General features: G+C 40.5%; 1 protein-coding gene across 5 annotated transcripts in view; it reads right to left on the reverse strand.

Moving 5' to 3' along the window:
• Positions 1 to 450: 450 nt before the first annotated feature.
• Positions 451 to 19,849, reverse strand: part of shroom3 (shroom family member 3) — a 101,907-nt gene continuing 82,508 nt past the window's right edge. For all 5 annotated transcript variants that reach the window (XM_035991138.1, XM_031277618.2, XM_035991140.1 and 2 more), the window contains 9 exons: positions 17,499 to 17,575; positions 13,333 to 13,424; positions 12,485 to 13,229; positions 12,110 to 12,362; positions 11,348 to 11,493; positions 8,148 to 8,247; positions 7,863 to 8,028; positions 7,191 to 7,312; positions 451 to 3,316 (listed from right to left, as the gene is read on the reverse strand). In XM_035991138.1, coding sequence (XP_035847031.1) covers positions 2,924 to 3,316; positions 7,191 to 7,312; positions 7,863 to 8,028; positions 8,148 to 8,247; positions 11,348 to 11,493; positions 12,110 to 12,362; positions 12,485 to 13,229; positions 13,333 to 13,424; positions 17,499 to 17,575 — 2,094 coding nt within the window. In that variant the 3' untranslated portion in view covers positions 451 to 2,923. The remainder of the gene's footprint in view (positions 3,317 to 7,190; positions 7,313 to 7,862; positions 8,029 to 8,147; positions 8,248 to 11,347; positions 11,494 to 12,109; positions 12,363 to 12,484; positions 13,230 to 13,332; positions 13,425 to 17,498; positions 17,576 to 19,849) is intronic.

A 19,849-nucleotide genomic window follows, 5' to 3' on the forward strand; every position in this document is an offset into this window, starting at 1 on the left:
CAACACTGTGTCTATGGGTGTGTTGCCAATTTCAGATAGTGTTTTGCACTTTGAAAAGAAGTGTTTTCCCAATGATAGCAAGAGTTTTCATTCTTGAACAAAGTTTCTAATGTAAGAAACAGTGTGTAGTGTTTTGCAAGAACTGCAAAGCAGAAAACGTGCTTGTACTTTTGGTGCCTTTGTTAAAGGCATGGTTACAAAAGTTAGGGGTTTTGACGCTTTAGTCTAAGCATTCACTTGTAGTGTGTAAGCAATGAGCAAAAACTGTAATAATGTAAGCTAACTTGTGAACCTTTGCTTATTCTTAGTTATAGTATGCATGGCAACATATTTACATTTGTTTACTGTACAGAAAAATCAGCCAATTATCTGTCCCTCCATCGTGTGTGTGTGTGTGTGTGTGTGTGTGTGTGTGTGTGTGTGTGTTTTCAAAGTAATTTACAAAATACATTTATTTTGCAAAAAACAGGAGCTGTTCTTTAATTGTCCTTCTTTCATAAAGCCAACATTGAATTTCATTCTGAAAATAACATGAACAAACAATAATGAACAGTAAAACCTGGGTTATTGTGTGGTGTAATGTTTAGAGAATATGACAAACACAATATTTAAAAGGTGCACAAAAACTATAACAGTAAAAGGAAACATGTACTGTTGGTGTAGAATGAAACAGGTAAAAAGCTGATCAGTACTTTAACTATTTGAACCATTTAGAGTCCCTAGATAAATTGAACTGATGGGAAGCCAAATAGCACCTGCTACATGGATAAACTGGTGTGACTCAAATATAATCCTGATCCTTCATTGGCAGATAGAAGAGTTGATCCAAAGTGGAAAATGTGTTCTGTGGTAAACTACTGCCCAGAGAGGACAGTGCACTCTCAAATGAAGGTAAAAATGCAAGCAAATTAACAACTTCAGAAGTGCTATTTTTATGATTGTGACTTAAAAGGAGTAAGAGAAAAGAAGGTGGTGCAACACTTTGTTTTTTAATTATTAATATTTTATCATTTTATTGTTTGCATTGTCTTGATGTTGCACCTTTTTCCTTTTCATATGTACTGCACTGCGCACAAATTGATGACCATAAAAAAATATTTTCTGATTCCAACAATTATTAATCCATGAGGAGGGTAGCCCCTTAAAATAAGAGCAAAGGGGCAATCAACCAGTTTTACACATTAAGAAGATTAGTTTACTTGTGATGAGCAGTTCTACTCAGCCTGTGAAAACAGTTGTGTAATGTCTACTGTGGATCTGTAGGAAAGGTCTATAACCCTGACAATGTCATAGTGATGTCATCGCGGGAACACTCATGGCTTTGTACGGCACTCCCTCTCTTCATTCACTCTCTAACTCGCTCCATCACCAACTCGCTCCACCACTACTGCTCTCTCTCTCTCTCTCTGGCTCGTTGAGCCGGAGGGGAAGGGCCAACTTTGAGAGCTGTATGTTTACAAACAGTAAGATACCTCCTATACCTTAAACAATAATGACACAGCTAGTCAGTTTATGAATTCAGTGATTGACAAAACAATTATCAGCAATTTCAATGACAATGCTGATAAATGTTTTAATTGTTGCTTATTTTCTATTTTATTTATATGTTAAATATATTTTGGTATAGTAAATTGTGGCATTTGTTGTTCTTGACATTTTATGGGTTAAATATCTGACTGATTAATCAGTCACTGACTGAGAGATTATTCAGAAGTTAGAGTAATGGTGGTTGTTGTAAAATGTTGAAACTTTGAACAAAGGGAAGAAAAAAGAATTGATTTTTTTGGCCCAAACAAAACCTCAAATCCAAAATTAAACCAAGTTGATATGTGCAAACAATTCATCCTGTGAAAATCTTTGGAATCTAAACTTCTCAATTTTTTGACATCACATGTTTCAACACATCAACTTTCAAAAAGGCACAAGTAGAACAATGTTTATCATTCAGTGTAAATTCTGAAGCAAACAGTAGTCAAGCTGCTACAGTAAAAAGTGCAACAAGCTCCAGACATACAGACAGTAGTGATAGTAGTATTGTTACAGTCTCATATGACAGTAATCAGAACAGCTACCGTTCAGGATCTGTGCACTCAGTTTCTGAGAGTTTTCATTATTTTTTTAGCAGTAAAATAAAAACAGCGTCCCTCCAATTTTGGTGTTAGTTTATTTTTATATGTTGACTGTACATGTGCGAAAGCTGACCTGGTCTTGAAATGTTTGACAAGATGACAATATTATTATTCTAAAAATGATGGTATTTTGTCTTTGGGAGATAAAACACCTGCTCACTTCATCTTGTCAGTAGAAATAAAGACTAAATGTCTAAAAGTCTAAATGTTTGAGGTTCATGAAAGCACCATCAGGGTTATCAAAGGACAATTCCAGAGTGTTCTGACTTTTCGCTGACTTTTAAAATACATTTTCTATCTTTTTACTTTTAATTCAGGCTGCTGTCTAACCTGTCTGTCTGCACCAGGATTACGGTCAGTTTAATTAAACATAAGAGCTGGAAAACTGCAGGGTAATTACCCATAACAATGGAATTGTCCTTTGAAGTATTTGACAATGAAATTCCAAACTGAAAACACCTTATGGCCCTTAGAAATCACCTTTCGGAGCAGAGGATTATTAGAAATGTTGGCAGCAGTCGGTTTAGTCCAAACAGCGCTGGTTGCTGATGTTGGGTGAACAGAGGTGTAACGTACAGTTGAGTGTGGATAAAATGAGGCACATTAAAGGCTTTCTTCTTCATATGTGAAATCTACATAGCTGTTTCAGTGTGAACAGGCCTAATATTCCTTCGTGTAAAGCTCCTTCAATTTAGAGCATCACTCAAGCTCAAAGTGAGTTTTTAGTGAGCCAATTGTCTCTTCTTCTTTCCTCATCCTTCACTGCCACTCATAATAGTGACCTGTCCGTGACATTACAGTGATGTCACAGTGGTGGACCTGACTAAGTGGGCGGGGCCTGGAATAGCAGAGGGTGGAAAAGGAGAAGAGCAGTGGGCCAGGCTTGATGATGAGAATAAATTCCCTCTCGACCAACCGTGAGCCTCCGCCTGCTCCTGCGGCAGGCTCTCGGCCAATCGCGTCAGCTGCTCCTCCCCCTGCCGTATGAGGTCGTCGATGTGCCGCTGGCGAATCAGAAGGGAGGGTTTGGTGCTGACAAAGTGGCGGTAGTCCTGGAGCTGCAATTCTGTGAGGTAGCCAGACAGAATGGCATGGACCACGTGCTGCCGCCGGTCCAAGTTCTCCTTCAGCTCCCAGGCGTCTTCGGTTTGACCAAGGAGCAGAGAGCGTTTGTGATAGAGGGAGTCCTGAACAGGAGGAGATGACAACAAAATATTTATCAGTTTATACACAATTTCCTTTATTACTAATACTTTCAACTGTTCATGTCAACATCTAAATGGACTACAACTGCAAATTTCAAACAGCAGCAGTGTGGTTCTAGGAGTCTAGGCGGTCACTTGGGTCCACTTCCTGGATGGATTGGCACAAAACAAACGTTTTAACAGTGGACATTTTGACATGTCACAGTTGGAAGCACAGGTAAATAAATGATGGTTAAATTTCCAATAACTTGCTTCAGTTTCAGGATCCTGGTATTGTGCATGCTGGCTCACTGTCACACTGTCATGGCTTAACAGGCAGGCTGTTCTCATTCACTGTTCGTACTTAGCACTGCAGGCACACTGATCACTTGTGTTGCATGACATTCGTAACATAACACGTGAAAAAATGTGCATAACTTTTCTTAAGGTGTCATACGAACTGTTGTATAAGGACAGTTGCACCAGGGCACTTGAATAAAGGAAGCCATCAATAATGTTATTACTATGTTGGTAATAACACCAGTGCTTTACCTACAACGACAAGTCAACATGTCTGTTGGGAAAAATGCCCATTTTGTATACATGTTCCTTAGAGGATGAATCCTAATGACTTTCATCAAGTGGCAACTGTAGGTCAAAATGTGACTATAGTAAATATGTACATGGTAACATGCTAAACATTAGTATGTTAACATTCTAGCTGTTACATTAGACATATAAAGGAATCTCCAGTCGTATTGAGTATTATTGCTATAAAAAAGTATATCCTCCAGTGGCAGCAGTGGGCTGGGCACAGAATGCCAGTCTGTGAGCAAAGAAGACATCCTGGGCCATGTTTGATTTTTACATGGTTTCTATAGACTGTAATACAAGAGACCTTTCTTGGTCTGAGTAAATCATGTTTTTCTTACTTCACACCTGCCTGACATTGCTTTTTTCCCACCTTCTAGGTTGTTAAGAAAATAGTCCACCATCTGGTGAGTTTGTATTTTTGATAGTATTTGCACAATAAATTGTATGAGGCACTATGTGACTGAAATGCCTGAGTTATGTAGGATGCAGATCCACAACTGTGATTTGTAACATGACAGTCCTGGAAAAAATGCAGTGTGTTCAACATCTTTCAAGCAAACAATCTAGATAACACTGGCAAACTCAAGCTTAGACTGAAAAATGCAGAGCCATGTTTGACAGTGTAGTAACTGACCCTGACAAGCTGAGTCTTAAATTTCCTGAAACAGCCACCATACAGAGGATTTTGGTTTAGCTGACCTTTCCTCATGTGCCACTTTCAAGACAAACTTAACATGCTTTTCCCCCAGAATATCCAAATAGCAAGGGGGTGGCTAGCGTGGCTGTAGCCGTTATTCTTTCTCTGAAAGCTCAGCTATAGATATAGTATAAATGATAGTATAATACTCCAGTATAAATGATACTGGAGTATGTGAACAAACATGGATGACTTGTCTCAGCCAAAGTCCATCATTTAGTGTAACTACACAAAATTCTTACTTACAGTATTTAATCATGAACCAGCTACCATAAAACTGTGCCTCAACTTTAGACCAATTCATTTAGTCTGATAGTGACACCCAGTTAACTAACGACTGCTGTCTTTAGGGTGTCTGGTGATGTGAATGTTAGCAAGTTGTTACCACGACAATCTGTCCATAATTGCCTTTCAAACCACATGACATGAACTGAGATTACACATGGTGACTTCATTTCTCTGCTTCTCTTCATAGTCGTCGGATTCATCTACCAACCCTTTGTAGGCTGACTAAGGTTTTCTTTGGTTTGCCCAGCTCTAAGTTATGCTCCTATAGTTTTAGACTGCCGGGAGACTTTCTTTAACACACTGAGCTCCTCTCTCTCCCAGTAATGCTTGTTATTAACTTAGTTCCGGGGAGTTTATTCCCCGGAGTCCTTATGTTTTCTCGCCTCACAGATTTCTTTGGATTGGGGTGGCACCAAGGTTATTATAGTTTTGTATTTTTCATTAGTTTTTATTTTTATTTCGTTTGGACTTTTTGTTTTCAAATTCAGTTTAGTTTTAGATTAGTTTTTAAAGCAGGTTTGCTAATTTAGTTTATTTTTTATTTTTTTGAAAATGCTTTAGTTTTAGTTTAGTTTTTATTAGTTTTAGTCTTTTTTTGTAATATGGGTTATTTGTCAGGGGCAAGATTCAAAAAGGTCAGAAAAAGTATTGTGTAATAATAACTCAACAAAAACATCACACAATTTAATAAATATGTATTCACAATGTATTCAACAATAACACCAGTACATAAAATGTACTTTTGATGAGCACAAATATGTAAACAGTCTACACAAGACGCTGCAGTAAGTGACATGTGCCAGGAAAAAACCTAAGTAGCTAACAGACTAAACAGATGTTTTTTGAACTTTGGTTCAAGTAAAGTGGCAAACTTTTTGAAGTCAATTGAACTCACACAGTTGTGTAGACATCCCAGTATCAATACACATATTAACCCACCCTTCCTCCCACTTTTGGTGTTCCTGTGTATTTACTAACCAGCAGCTATCGGGTCGCCAGTGAAAGCACGCCTGTAGTGTTCTCTGTCCGGTTGTCTCCGTCATGCTGCCTGGCCCTGTACCCATACATCCATGCCCTGTACCGGGGTTAGCTTCTGTTTTGGGGAAAGGGGGCTTTGCATTCTCCTTTACCTTGTTAAGGTAAGCTAGGTTTTAGCCTCCTTGTGCGTGCTTCTCAAATGTACTTTCAAATTTTACTTATTTTATTTTATTTTTTATTTTTTTTTGTTTATTTTCTTTAGTATCATTATTATTGCAATTCAACATGGACATGACAGGTTTTTCATTTCAAGGAGACATTCTTACATTGAACGTATTGACACCACTAACAAACACTAATACAATAAAAAATAAAATAAAAAAAGGAGAGAAAAGTATAATCACACACGAAGGAAAGGGAGTGACCACTGTCTACAAAACCATCACTGCAGTATGGTTAACACTACTGCCTCATACATTTATTTTATTTTATTTTAGTTAGTTTTGCAAACAGACATTACAGTTTTAGTTAGTTATCGTTTTTTTGTAATGCCTCGTTTTTATTTTTATTTCAGTTAACAACAATGTTTTTTCCCACCTAGTTTTCGTTATTTTCTTCGTTTTCGTTAACGATTATAACTTTGGGGCACCTGGCTCGTGTTTGCAGCTGTTGCCGTGGTCCTGCTCCCCGTCCTGCTATGCCCTGCACTCCTACTACTATTATTTCTAGTCATAGTTCTAGTATTATATTACTATATATTATAGTATTATCTTTATTGTTACTATAATTGCCACTGTTCATTATACCAACTGCTATAATTATTATGAATCATATTTCTCTATATTTGTATATCTCTAGCAGTGTCTCTGTGTCCCAACCTGCATTGGCAGATGGCTGCCCACCAAGAGTCAGGGTCTGTCCGAGGTTTCTGCCTGTAAAAAGGCTTTTTTGTTTTTCCTCGCCTCTGTTGAACAAAATGCTTGCTGTTGGGGGGGTCTTTGTGAATTATAGAGTGTGTTCTATCTGTAAAGTGTCCTGAGATAACTCATGTTGTGATTTGACACTATAAATAAAATTGAAATTGAAAATGACTTCTAATAACTAGAATACTTCATATATGTATATTTACTGTACAGCTATAGCAGATTTGCATGGGATCAAAAACACAAACGACCTACAGCTATTAAAGTCACAGGAGACCTTAAACCCAAATAATATGAGTCCTGTGTAATACACAGTTACAGATGGATGGGCAGGTAAATAGGCTCTTGGGGAAGTAAACACACCAGTGTCAGACATGTAGATTCTGTCCTGTCTTACCCTCTCATCTGCCACGTCCTCCTGCGTCAGCTCCTCTCTTTCCAGAGTGTGCAGAGATCTGTTGATCCTCGACAGCCGGCTGCACAGAGACAGCAGCAGGTTCACGATCTTCTCCAGATCTCCTGCAAACACAACCAGGTCAACATCTGAGTTTCTGACACACTGCAGGTATATAACCAAAAAAAACATCGGAGCTGTAGTCACTGAAGTTATTATTAATAAAATAATTGTTGTTATATCAGGGGTTAGGGTTAGTTTTTTTTTATTTAGTTTTTTTACAGTAGCAGACAGTAGGGCTGCAACTAACGATTATTTTCATAATCTGTCGATTATTTTCTCGATTAATCGATTAGTTGTTTGATCTATAAAAATGTCAAAACATGGTGAAAAATGTGGATCAGTGTTTCCCAAAGCCTAAGAGGACGTCCTCAAATGTCTTGTTTTGTCCAAAACTCAAAGATATTCAGTTTCCTGTCACAAAGGAGAGAAGAAACTAGAAGATATTCACCTTTAACAAGCTGAAATCAGAGAAATTGTATAATTAATTGTGTAATTTTAATAAAAAAATGACTCAAACGATTAATCGATTATCAAAATAGTTGGCGATTAATTTAATAGTTGACAACTAATCGATTCATCGTTGCACCTCTAGCAGACAGTCAGATGTCGTACCAATGAACATGCTGTACTTATCCCTCTCGTTGGGTTTGAGGCGTTCCAGCACCAGTGTTTCAATGCTTGCCCCCAGCGCCTGGTGACATCTCTCCTCTTCACACAGCACCTCTTTCTCCTGTCGCAGAGAAGCCACACTGCGCTTGAGAGCTTCACACAGCTCCACCTAGTAAACAGGGTGAGAAAGTGGATAGAATATTAACTAATAATAATAATAATAATGATAATAATAACAATAACAACAATAATATGAGTGAAGAGCTTCATAAGAAATACATTGTTTACCTTCCTGGTGTTAAGGTCTTTCCCATCCTCATCCAGATCCGTCTCCTTCCCTTGATTCGTCACTGTGCTCTGAGCAGGATCACAGACGCCATCTTGGATTCTTTGAAAGGAACATTATTTAACAATCATTATGCCATTTCATATTCATCTGTATAGTCATATTCTCTCCACCTGTAAATAAATTTATTTTTAGTGTACATATTACCGTTACTACTCTCTCCTAATTTTCTTTATTTCCCATTTTATTCTTTGTGTATTTTTCTATCCTATTTATATTTAATGTGTATTTTTCTTATTTGTTGTGCTTCATTGAGCTGCTGTGACAAGTACATTTCCCCATTGTGGGATCAATAAAAGTCTATCTCTCTAACCTAAATTTTAATTTTGAAAATTATTTTAAATGCTATTTTCTCAAGATCTGTTTATTAATTTGATGTTTACATTGCTGATGCTTATGGCCAAGAGGAGATGTATGTTTCAAGATCAGTAAATAGAGCAAAAGAAAGAGAATCACATAGAAAGCAACAGAAAAGGAAAAGTAATGAAGATATAAAGAGCAGGATAATGTAAATACACAAGTTTAAAAACTAATCCAGAGTTTCCTTCAAGTACAGCCTCTTAAACATCAAACTTTTTGATATGAAAATATGAATTTAAATAAAAAAACAGTCAGATTATCGTAAGAAGTTCACAATAAAAGTTCATGTTGATGCTGTATTTCTATCCATCTCTGGCCACTAGGTGTCAGCGTTGTTTAGCTGTTTAGACTGCAGGAAGCCATCTGTCTGTCACACACTGATATGCACAATCAGATAGCATAGCAGATGAATGTGCATTGCACATTCATCTGCTATGGTTAGAAGGAAGGACAAAAATAAGAGTCACATGTGTCCTCTGGACAGAGACTTCAGCCTTTTAATCATGTGGAAATTGAAAACCTTTATCCAGTTGGTTTTACAACTAAGATCAGTAATGTTTTTTTATTAATCCACAGTTCTTTTATGATCCGTCTGTTTAGTGAAGTTTAATGAAACAGTCACTGTGGATGTGGTTCTTTCCACACTTTGCTGTTGAGAAACATGGATCTGGTTTGTCTGGTCTCTCCTGTCGTGCCTGACAATGCCAACACCCTTGTTGTGTTGAAGTTGAAGTTAGTCAACACTTAGGGCCCTATCTTGTACCCAGCGCAATTGACTTTGTACACCGACACATGTATCATTCCTATTTTGCACCCGACGCACAGCGGATTTTCCCTCAACAGACTCACGTCGGTAAATTAGGGAATGAACTTGCGCTCCAGGGGGCGGTTCAGCAAAAGAGGAGGCATGTTCTGGCGCAAACATTCCCTAGTGCTAGTATAAGCAGTTTAAGAAAACACAGCCACAGAAAAACCTAGTCTAAAGTCAGTGGCGCGTTATTCAGATGCTATTTTAAGGGCGTATGCTTGGCCGTAATGTAGAGTGTGCACACCGCGCATACACTTTGCTTCGCTCATCTCACGGACCCAGCAGTTCCCATTTTTGCAAATCATACTACAAGGACAAATATGACCTTGTTTTACACAACATTTCCATGAATCATAGATGTGTTGGATGACATAAATGAGGAAATATTAGAGGACTTAAGGAGATGTGATGTTGAACTGCATGTGCCGATGCCACTTAACCCAAATGCCCCAGCAGCAGCACGGGAGAGGAGAGACAGAAGAGCTGCATCGTCTATAGTGAGGTAATCTTGGTCTAACGTTAGACTACATTGCAAAAATATCACCATGCATTCATGCATTCCCAAAACAAAGTATGTTTTTGTGACATTAGTCAACAATAGTCCTCACTAAACCACTGAATTTAAAATTCCAATACAAAGAAAGCGGAAGGAAATGGAAAATACATGAATCCGGCGGAATTTCCTGCAGCACCGGAGCAATTCCGGAAGTGGAACGTCAAGGATATAGACTAACACTTAGTCAACAGGAGATCTTATTTTTACCTTCAGGTTACATCATCACTCTAGCCTGTTTCCAGACCTCCTGCAAATTCAAATGCATCTGGTGGTCTGTTCATTGATGACCTAGTTGGAGAAGTATTCGAAACAATTAGAGCTTTGTAGGCGGGATTAAGAATGGGGACATCATCTTCCTACACAGCTAGCTAGCTATCCAGCTACATCCAAGGCTGAACCCAATGTAATTGCTGGACAACAAAGCCTCAAAACTAAATATACTCATTTTCAGGAGCGGCAACAGTAACAAAAGAAAACATCTGTTCCAACTTTAGAACTTAGAGGAAAACATTACTTCCAACTTGTACATAGGCAACATTACAATCAGTATAGCTGCAGAATATGTTTCACCGAGGTCAAAGCTAAAACACTATCTTCCTGCAACTGACTTGACTCATTATGTATAACAGAGAAATGATGGCTCTAAATTGATGGTTGTTTGCCTTTGTTATAATGAGGAAACATTCCTTCCCTGAACATCATGTTCACCAACAAACCAAAACACATTCAAGATGCCACTGACTTTAAAAGTTACAACATGACAGCAGAGGTTTGTGATGCAGCAGATAGGAGAAGGACACTGTGAGCAAACACAACAAGAATGACAAATGTTGGTTTACAGGAAGTCCATTTCCCCCAATGATAATGTTATCCTTCAGTTGCATGAAGTGACCTTCTGCAATGGTGGTCTTATGGCTAAATAAACACACTCAAGATAAAGGTCTTTATCCTTGTGTTACATAATATGGTTACATAAAGCACTTTGAAGGAAATTCTATGTGATCCTCCTCCAAACTACATCACCAGTCAGTGATGTTCAGTGCATTCAATTGTTGTCATTCGCTTTCTATTTGATATCCACTGTACTGCATTTCCTGCATTTCGCTGTTGTTCTTAGGTGGAGGGAGTGACAGCAGTAGTAATCATCACAGAGTTATATTTTGAGTAAAGTGTGGAAATTCCTCTGTATATCTACATCACAACAACAAACCAGCAAGATTTAATAGGAGCGCAAAGAGTATTTCATAGAAAGTGCTGTTTGAACTCCCTCTTTAGAGTTTATGTTTGCAGGAAAATAAATCAAAATAATATACACACAAAACAGTTTTGATGATACTAAAACTCAGTGTCTTAGTGTATTTAAAACACAACTTAACATTTTTAAGAATATTCAAAGGCAAAACACATGACAGAATTACCTTTCCTCCAATCTGCTACTGCCCCTTTGTTGCCATGGTGATTTACCAACCAATCTGATGTTTGGAAAGATCTCCTCCATAAGCTCTACAGTGGATTTACCTCCCCACGTGTCCAGGAGGGGTGCCAGAGAGCGGTCCTGCAACACCTGGATACAGTGAAAAAGGAAGAATCAAACTATATAAGACAACAAAGGTGGAGTCAGATCTAGCCAAAGTCACCTTTTATCGGCTAAACTCAACTGCAACAGCCTCTGAAACGAACGGCACCTCACAATGACAATACCCAGCTCACAGTAACCTTTTCTCGGCTAAATTTAACTGTAAAGACCGCTAAACATAACGGTCGCCTAATTTCGTAGGATATCATACGAATTGGTTTGCATACGTTTTCATACAACATCATATACACGTTCAGGAGAATGCGTTGACGACAATGGTAGTGTCAAAACTAGGTACACTGGCAAAAGTAGAGTCAGAACTAGGTACTACAAGAAAGTCAGAACTGGATTCTACAACAAAAGTAGAGTCAGAACTAGGTACGAAAACAAAGGCAGAGTATAAACCACGTACAACAACAAAGAGTGTCAGATGTAGGTACGAAAAGGCAAAGGAAGAAGGAAAAACTAGGGACACTGATTATGGTAGAGTCAGAACTAGGGAGAACAATGAAGGTAGAGTATGAACTATGTATGACAACAAAGGTAGAATCAGAACTAGGTACAGCAACCTTTATTCAAATTAACTGTTACTCCAGGTACCCACCAGCTGCCGGGCCAGCACTTCCACTCGCAGCTCCTCAGATGTCTTTTCCCTCTTGGGTAGGGGCTGGTACTCAAGACCTAGGCTGTCCTTGGCTGTGGTGATGGAGGTGATTGTGGAGGGCTGTGGCTTCAGGGAAGGAAGGAGGATGGACATAGGCGAAGGAAAGATAGAGGAAGAAGGGGACATTGGAGGGGAGTGAAGGGATGACTTCCTGGCTGGAATGACAGGGTTGTTTAAGAAATCCATGCTAGGACTATATACAGGGAAGAGAACAGATAAATGGAAAAAGAGAAAGAACCGGTAGAAAAATCAAATAGGGTCCATCAATAATATATTTCAATTCAGGTTTAAATATGAAAATATTTTACAATGAACCTTTCCACAATCTGGTGCCCAGCTTCCTGCTCCAAATCGAGGAAAGGAGGAGGAGGTGGAGGGAAGTCCTCCAAGATGCTTCTCTCTTTGATTAATGGAGGAGGTGACAGAGAGGCAGGATTTTGGAGGAAGACCTCATCAAAGTCCTCCTGCAATAGGCCTATGGAGGATTCTAGTGGTTGCTGCTTGTCAGTGGAGCTGGAGAGGCTGGACTCAGAGATTCGCAGAGAGGACTGTTGCTGGGGAATGGACGGATGGGAGGATGGGGGAGGAGACGACACAATGCTCCCACTGTCCTTCCTGTTAAGTGGGGATGCAAGTTGGAAATGGGGCAGGCAAACTGGTGTGGCGTTTTCTGCAGAACACCCTCCTCTCATCTCTAAGCTGAAGGCACTCCCTCTATATGTGTCCTTTGCAGTGTCTTCTAATATGCTGGCGTCACTCAAACTGTGTCTTGTCTGTCTGTCTGTCACCAGGGTTTCATTGTAGCCTGCAGTGTTACTGCCATCACCGTCACTTGTGCTGGGTTGCGGGATGCCTGGGAAGGTGATGGCATCCAGGTTGGCCTGGCTTAGCCTCTCGCTAGCTTGCCACTCAGTGCTGCCTCGGTTCTGAGTCCCAGGTGGGGAGAGGGGGCAGGGCAGGCCAACAGAGGCTGCCAAGGTGGAGGTACTGTGGGCTCGTTGGCGCTCGCTGTTCCTCTGTCGCTCCCTGCAAGTGACAGTAGTGTGGGAGGAGCCTGGGTCTAGGATCAGAACACAAGGAAGGGTCACAGAGGACTCACAGTGCTAGGAGATATATTTGTTATGTGCCCATGATAATGAATGTTTTTTTTTTATTTTGCTCACCTTGCGAAGGTCCTGCAGACTGGACGGTGTTCCGACTGTTCTGGGAGTGTTGAGGAGAGACGAGGCCGCCTGATAGCTGGACTTCTGCAGGTCTGAGAGACAGAATGACAGATTTAGACAGGGGAGGGAGTAAAAGTGACAGGTTCTTCCTTGGCCTATGCTACACCTTCACACTAAGTTCCATTAAATTAGGCCAGCAGGACAGTAATCATACTGACAACCAAACAAGCAAACAAATGGACAAACCAAACCGAAAACATAAACTCTTTGGCGGAGGTAATAACAGGAACATCTAACAGTAGTATACAATCAAAAAACAACAATAGTTCTGTGCACCATCTGCTATTGCCTGTCACACGTTGTGGAATTTGTTTTGTATGTCTGAAGGCCAATAAAAAAAGTAAAAAATATTTTGGGAAAACTAAAAACTGTAACTGTTATCTTTGTGGATTTTGGAGGAGGAGGCAATGGTCACATTCCTGCTCCCAAGAGGATGACCCCTCTAGATTTAATGACCTTTTCTCTAGCCACCATCAGGACAGACTTACGCTGCGGATCTACTTTTGCGACACGACTGAAGCGTGGTGTCGCGATGCCTCCCATCGTTCAGACGTGTGTGGGCGTTTCATTTAAAAGCTCATAGTTCGTTTTAACTTCTGTTAAGTGTTTCTCACAAATGTACAACCATTTTAGGAATGTATTTAACCGTATAAGAAAATATTAATAGCCTATACAAACAATGCAAGCCATTTCAAAATCTTGTTTTATTTAAATTACTCAAAGCAATCTCAAATCCTCACCAGAAACACCAACAGTCAATATATTTCTCCAAATCCTAGTTTCGTTTGTTTTATGGACTACTAGGTGGTCGTGGAAGAGATCGTTAAAACAATAAATTGTCTTGTAAGCGGAACCAAAGTTCATGGTGGCTCGTTGAGAATACGATCTTGTATTTTACGGAAATAGTTCACCGAAACGTGTTTCTGAAAACATTTTAAGCGAGAAATAGGCCATGCAGCTTCTGAATCTGTCTTCATTTCAGATCGACAAAGGTCAGTTTGAAAGATTTTCGTTTACTTCTATTGGATAGTCGCGTCGCATTCAACGGATTCATTTGCATAAAGATGGGCATTGGCCAGCTTTTTTGACACGCAGCTTTTTTTCAAATGCAGAGCCACCTTCCCGGGATGCTTTGTGGGCGCGTTAAAGTCGCTTAACTTCACCCATAGGAATAAAGTAGAGCACGACAGAAGCGTGCACGGCCAGGTGGATCTGCACTGTCAGGGTCTAACCAAGCAGCAACCTCCCGGCCTCCAGTAACTTGACTAGTGTCCTCTCAATGGCCAGCAGAGCTAGGCCGCTTAAATGGCCTTGGCCCACTGTGTTACGGGTGTAGGACTTGAGCCGCTTTAAACAGCTGTAGCTCCAATTGTTGCCACTAATGAGAACAGTTTGTAAAGCTGAGGCATTGCAGTGTCCAACTCCATGTCTTTAAGGGACACCAAGTAATCACACAGCTTTCCCATGTTACAAAAATAAGCATCTTAACTTAAGATGCTTATACTGTATGCAGTTACAGCTAACAAAGAAAGAGTCTAGTGGTGTAAAAGTAATTTGCACTCCTCGCCACTGGGCGGCAACATTGACCAGTAAATGTCAGAGTGAACTCTAAGGGCAAAACAGAACTAGTGTGAATTCTCTTGAGTTTTGGAAAAGCTTCTGTAATGTCTTTCTTCCGTTAATTACAGGTAAATAAGCAATTGGCTAACAATTCTGCCAAGCAAATACCAAGAAATAGGTTGCAGCAGTTTGTCTTTTGACTACACTTGCAAAATCCGCGATGGGACCGAGCTTGAATAGCGTCGGCGACTTTTTATAGTACAAAATCACTGTCAATCAATCATCATGCAGAAGCCCGGAGTCCAGGCCTGCCCACTCCTCCATTCACCCCTAGAGACGCTGAGCGTCCGTGGGTGGGACATACGGGAATGTATGAGAAGGAAATCGAGTCAGTTGACCTGTTATATGTAGCTAATTCTGAAGGAACTCGTCTACGAGATGAACGTGTTCTAACGCATTTTTAGTCAATAAAATGTTAACACAATAGTACATATTTGACCATTCAGAAATCGCCTCTAGTCCATTATTTTTATAGTCTACGAGTGGAGTGGTTGTCCTGGCATCAGTACACACAAAAACATGGTAGGATAATGACAACTTGCAAATTGCTTAATACTGGACCAATTTCAAAAATTGTTCCAATTTATACACACTTAGACACAAACAAATTCGAAAAATAGGGTACAGGTTGAAAAATATAGAAGTTGCCCTTTAATACAGTATAGCAGTACACTCTCCATAGAGCAGTGGCACACTGCCTGGATGTAAGGTAAACAATCTAAAAACTGATGGAGGATTTGGAAAATTAACAGAAATGAACATGCAATTTGTAGTAAAAAAAACCAATGTGTTATGGGTCTTCCAATATGTTCTGTATAAGATTTATCATTTACTTGTTACTACCGTCTAGTTTTTGAACATTCAAATTTCTGATCTTATGGGCTGCTCAGTAGTAGTAGTACACGGTAGTGGTGTATTCATTTTCCTGGTTACATTCAGGCATCAGGCAGAATGTGCAAACACAACCACAAAATTCCTGAAGTAACCTCTGACCTCGACATTTTGAGAGTAAACATATTTAAGAGTTTTAAGTGAATAAATCCCTGTGGACCGGAGTTGGTATTTTGTTTATTTTTCTGTGTCTGTGCCAGTGCCAGAAATTCCTCAGTTCCTCCCTTCTTCACTCCTCTGTCTCACCTTTCTCTCCTCCTCCCAATGAACTTCTCTCCCCTTAACGCCTTCTCTTTTCTTTCTTTCCTGTCATCTGAACCCTTGACTTCTTTGTGTCATTTTTTACCTTCCTCCATCCTCCTCTCCCCTCCCCTTCATCTCGTACTTTCATACCAAGGCACCTTCCTCCCCAGTAGCTTTCAGAAAGTCTGTCGTAAAGCTGCCTGGAATTCAATTTCAAACTTTCTCTCTTTTTACCTCCTATGTCTATTGTTTCACCTTCTCCATTCCATCTCGTCTTTCCATCTCCACTCTTATTCTCCCTCCTTTAACCTCCTCCCCTTCCCTTCCACGTCCTTCCTCATTCCTTGTGGCTCTCTCCTTTCCTCATCTTCTCCTTTCTTTAATCTTTTCCTCCCCTCCTCTCCCTACACTCCCTCTTTTCACCTCCTTCCCCTACATCTTTTTACACTTTCCCTATTTCTTCCTCCCTCTTTCACCTACCTTAATCTATCCTTCCCATACATTCCCCCCCTCTTTGTTCATCCTATGTTTCACCTCCTCTGTTCATCCCCTTCTTTTCCTCTCCTTCCTTGTCCTCAGTCCTTACTTCCTGTCCTCCTCTCTCTCGTTCTCTCTCTGTGGTGCCAGTAGCAGGGCACACGGACTCATAAGGCACCAGTTAGTTTTAAAATAGCAAAGAGCCTAAAGCACACACACACACACACACACACACACACACACACACACACACACACACACACACACACACACACACACACACACACACACACACACACCCTGGCTGATTGTTAACAGCCTATTATGGAAGAGAGCTAAAATATCAGCGCAGAAATGTGAATTCCCATGATCCCCTAGTTCTTTAGCAGGAAACAAACAGCAGTTTGACATTGTCAAATTAAGTGTGGTTCAGCGTTGGTGTATAACTTGACATCTATATTTTGTCTTTTGTTCTGAAGTCTACCTTTTATTGATTTATACATGCTAATAGAGGTTACTGAACTGAACTAAGAAACATGATAATTAAATGATATGACATGAAGGGACAGATTTGTTAGGAACATTTACTAGTACTGTAGAGAACAGTCATCTTAAAAGAATGTCTGTTCCTGGCAAAATAACACGGAGTACATAGTGATATATACACACACACACAAAGCTCTGATATATAAGGGTGTGGAGGCAGTTAGACTGGTTTGAAATAGTTTTAATTCCTCTTAAAGTAACCTGACACCATCCTTGTAAACGAGTGAATGGATGATTGTAAGAACCCACAAGGAAAAACCTGTTCTGAAATTTGAACCATCAGCTGTTTGGTCACATGATCACTTGGTCTAAATGGATGTGTGACATACCTGTCCTCAGCCAGAGAGCGATGTCCAGGTTCAGAGATAAAGACCCCAAACATCCTGATATCACCTGGAGGGGAGTCCTGAAACACACAAAAACAAGTTTAGTCTTTTAGGAAAATTGTTGTTGTAAGTTTATTTGATTAGGACAATGCACATTAATCAACATTTCTGTAAATGCGCCAGTGTTAGCCAGTTGGCTAATTTTCAACTGTTGTCCTAGTATGCATGTTTTTATGGTGGGAAGAAATGGGAGCACCCAGAGGAAACCCACGCAAACACGGGGAACATGCAAACTCCACACAGAAAGGCCTGGAACGACCTGGATTCAAACCCAGAACCTTCTTGCTGGGAGGCAGAAGTGCTAACCACTGAGCCACCGTGCTGCCTAAGAGACCTCCACTACTTTTGTTTTTCCTCTGCTGATGGAGCCATGTTGTATCATATCTCATATAATTCATAATTCACATCATTGGGAATCTCCCAGCTGGGGATTGGGGGTGCATTCAAAAATGTGGAAATCTATAAAAACTTTGACAGAAAACAGTAACTGTGAAATATAAAGTCTACTTGTGTTACTTTTGGGGGGGCTGAAGAACACAACAGGACGACACAAATGGGCCATTTCAGTGACACTCCCACCGCTGCACAACACTGTGGCGAATTGCCGGATCGTTTTTTCTGGTCTGAATGTGCCCTTAGAGCTGTAAACAGCTTTAGCTCTCCACCACAAACTAAACATGTCTGTGTAATCAAACACAGTTCTACATTTACATTAAAAAGAAACTCCATCACAGACTATACACAATACTGCATCAATCAAGTGAGCCTCTGTATACGGGGCGCACGCTATACCAGGTGAGCTACCCAGGCGCCCCTGAGCTATGTTTCATATGCAGTTTAGAAAATGTTCCTTCCTTGTGTGTTCAGGGACATTTTAAATTCCTTGTCAACTGCTAAACTTAAAAACATCCACACTTGTAGAAGCAGGACTGTATGACCCTGCAGTGTAAGAGGACAGAGTATCTGTTTGTCTGACTGAAGTGTAATGATGTTTATGTGACACCGCCTGCTCTGATCACTGAAGGAGATAAAAGACAAATTCATCCTTTACTGCATTCCTTCAAAAAAACTATTGTTGGGTGTCTGATGTATGTACAGTATGTGTGTGTGTGTGTGTGTGTGTGTGTTATCTTTGCTATCATCCACATCGGACAGCGCCCAGTGACCGTCTCCGGCTCTCTGGCACCTCACAGGAAACTTTGAGGACTCTGGGCATTTCCTGTGTGACTCAAGGCCAAATGTCCAATAATCGCAAAATGTTGTCAAATAAATGCCAAGAGGGCCATGAACGTCTGTACGTTTTCTTGGCATTCCATTCAAGTTGATGATATATTTAATTTGGGACCAAAGTAGATTAAACTACAATAACCTCCTTGCAGTTGTATACCTTTGCCAACCAGTTGGCAGTTGTTGCAGTTCAATCCATGTCTGTCCAGACATACATAAAATATGTAGTGAATGCTTTGAAGAAATTTAATAAAAAGTGTATTTTTTTGGCGAAATGTAGATGCTTAACACACATTTCAACCTGGCAGCACAGAGGATCTATGATTAGTGTCACCAATTCAGTATCTGACCAAATGTCTTCCATTCTGTTCCTGAGTTATTGCGTTGAATAATGGCCAAAATAGAATTTTTTTTGTTAACTTGACCTTTGACCTTTTGGAAATTAAATCTCATCACTTGTGACCTTAACCTTCACAATCTAATCAGTTTATCCTTGATTCCAAGTGGACGTTTGCTCCAAATTTAAAGAAATATCCTCAAGGTGTTCCTGAGATATCGCATTTACAATAATGGGAAAGAGTAACCTCTCCGGGAACCATCACCTTATCGTGGTGGAGAGGTTTGTGTGTCCCTATGAACCTGAGGGCTGTGTTGTCTGGAGCTTTGTGCTCCTGGTAGGGTCTCCCAAGGCAAAGTGGTCTCAGGTGAGGGGCCAGACAAAGAATGGTTCAAAAACCCCATGAAAAAACGAGGAAGAGATGGAGTGACCCTGTCTGGAGGAAGCCCGGGGCCCCCGTCTGGAGCCAGGCCCAGATGGAGGGGTTGTCAGCGAGCGTCTGGTGGCCGGGTTTGCCACGGAGCCCAGCCGGGCACAGCCCGAAAAAGCTACATGGCATCCATCTCTCCAACCCATGGGCCCACCACCTGTGGGAGGAACCGCTGGGGTCGGGTGTGCTGCCACACGGGTGGCAGTGAAGGTCAGGGGCCTCGACGGACCAGACCCGGGCAGCAGACGCTGGCTATGGGTACGTGGAACGTCACCTCTCTGTGGGGGAAGGAGCCGGAAC

The sequence above is a fragment of the Sander lucioperca genome, chromosome 14 (assembly GCF_008315115.2).
Source record: "Sander lucioperca isolate FBNREF2018 chromosome 14, SLUC_FBN_1.2, whole genome shotgun sequence".
NCBI lineage: Eukaryota > Metazoa > Chordata > Actinopteri > Perciformes > Percidae > Sander > Sander lucioperca.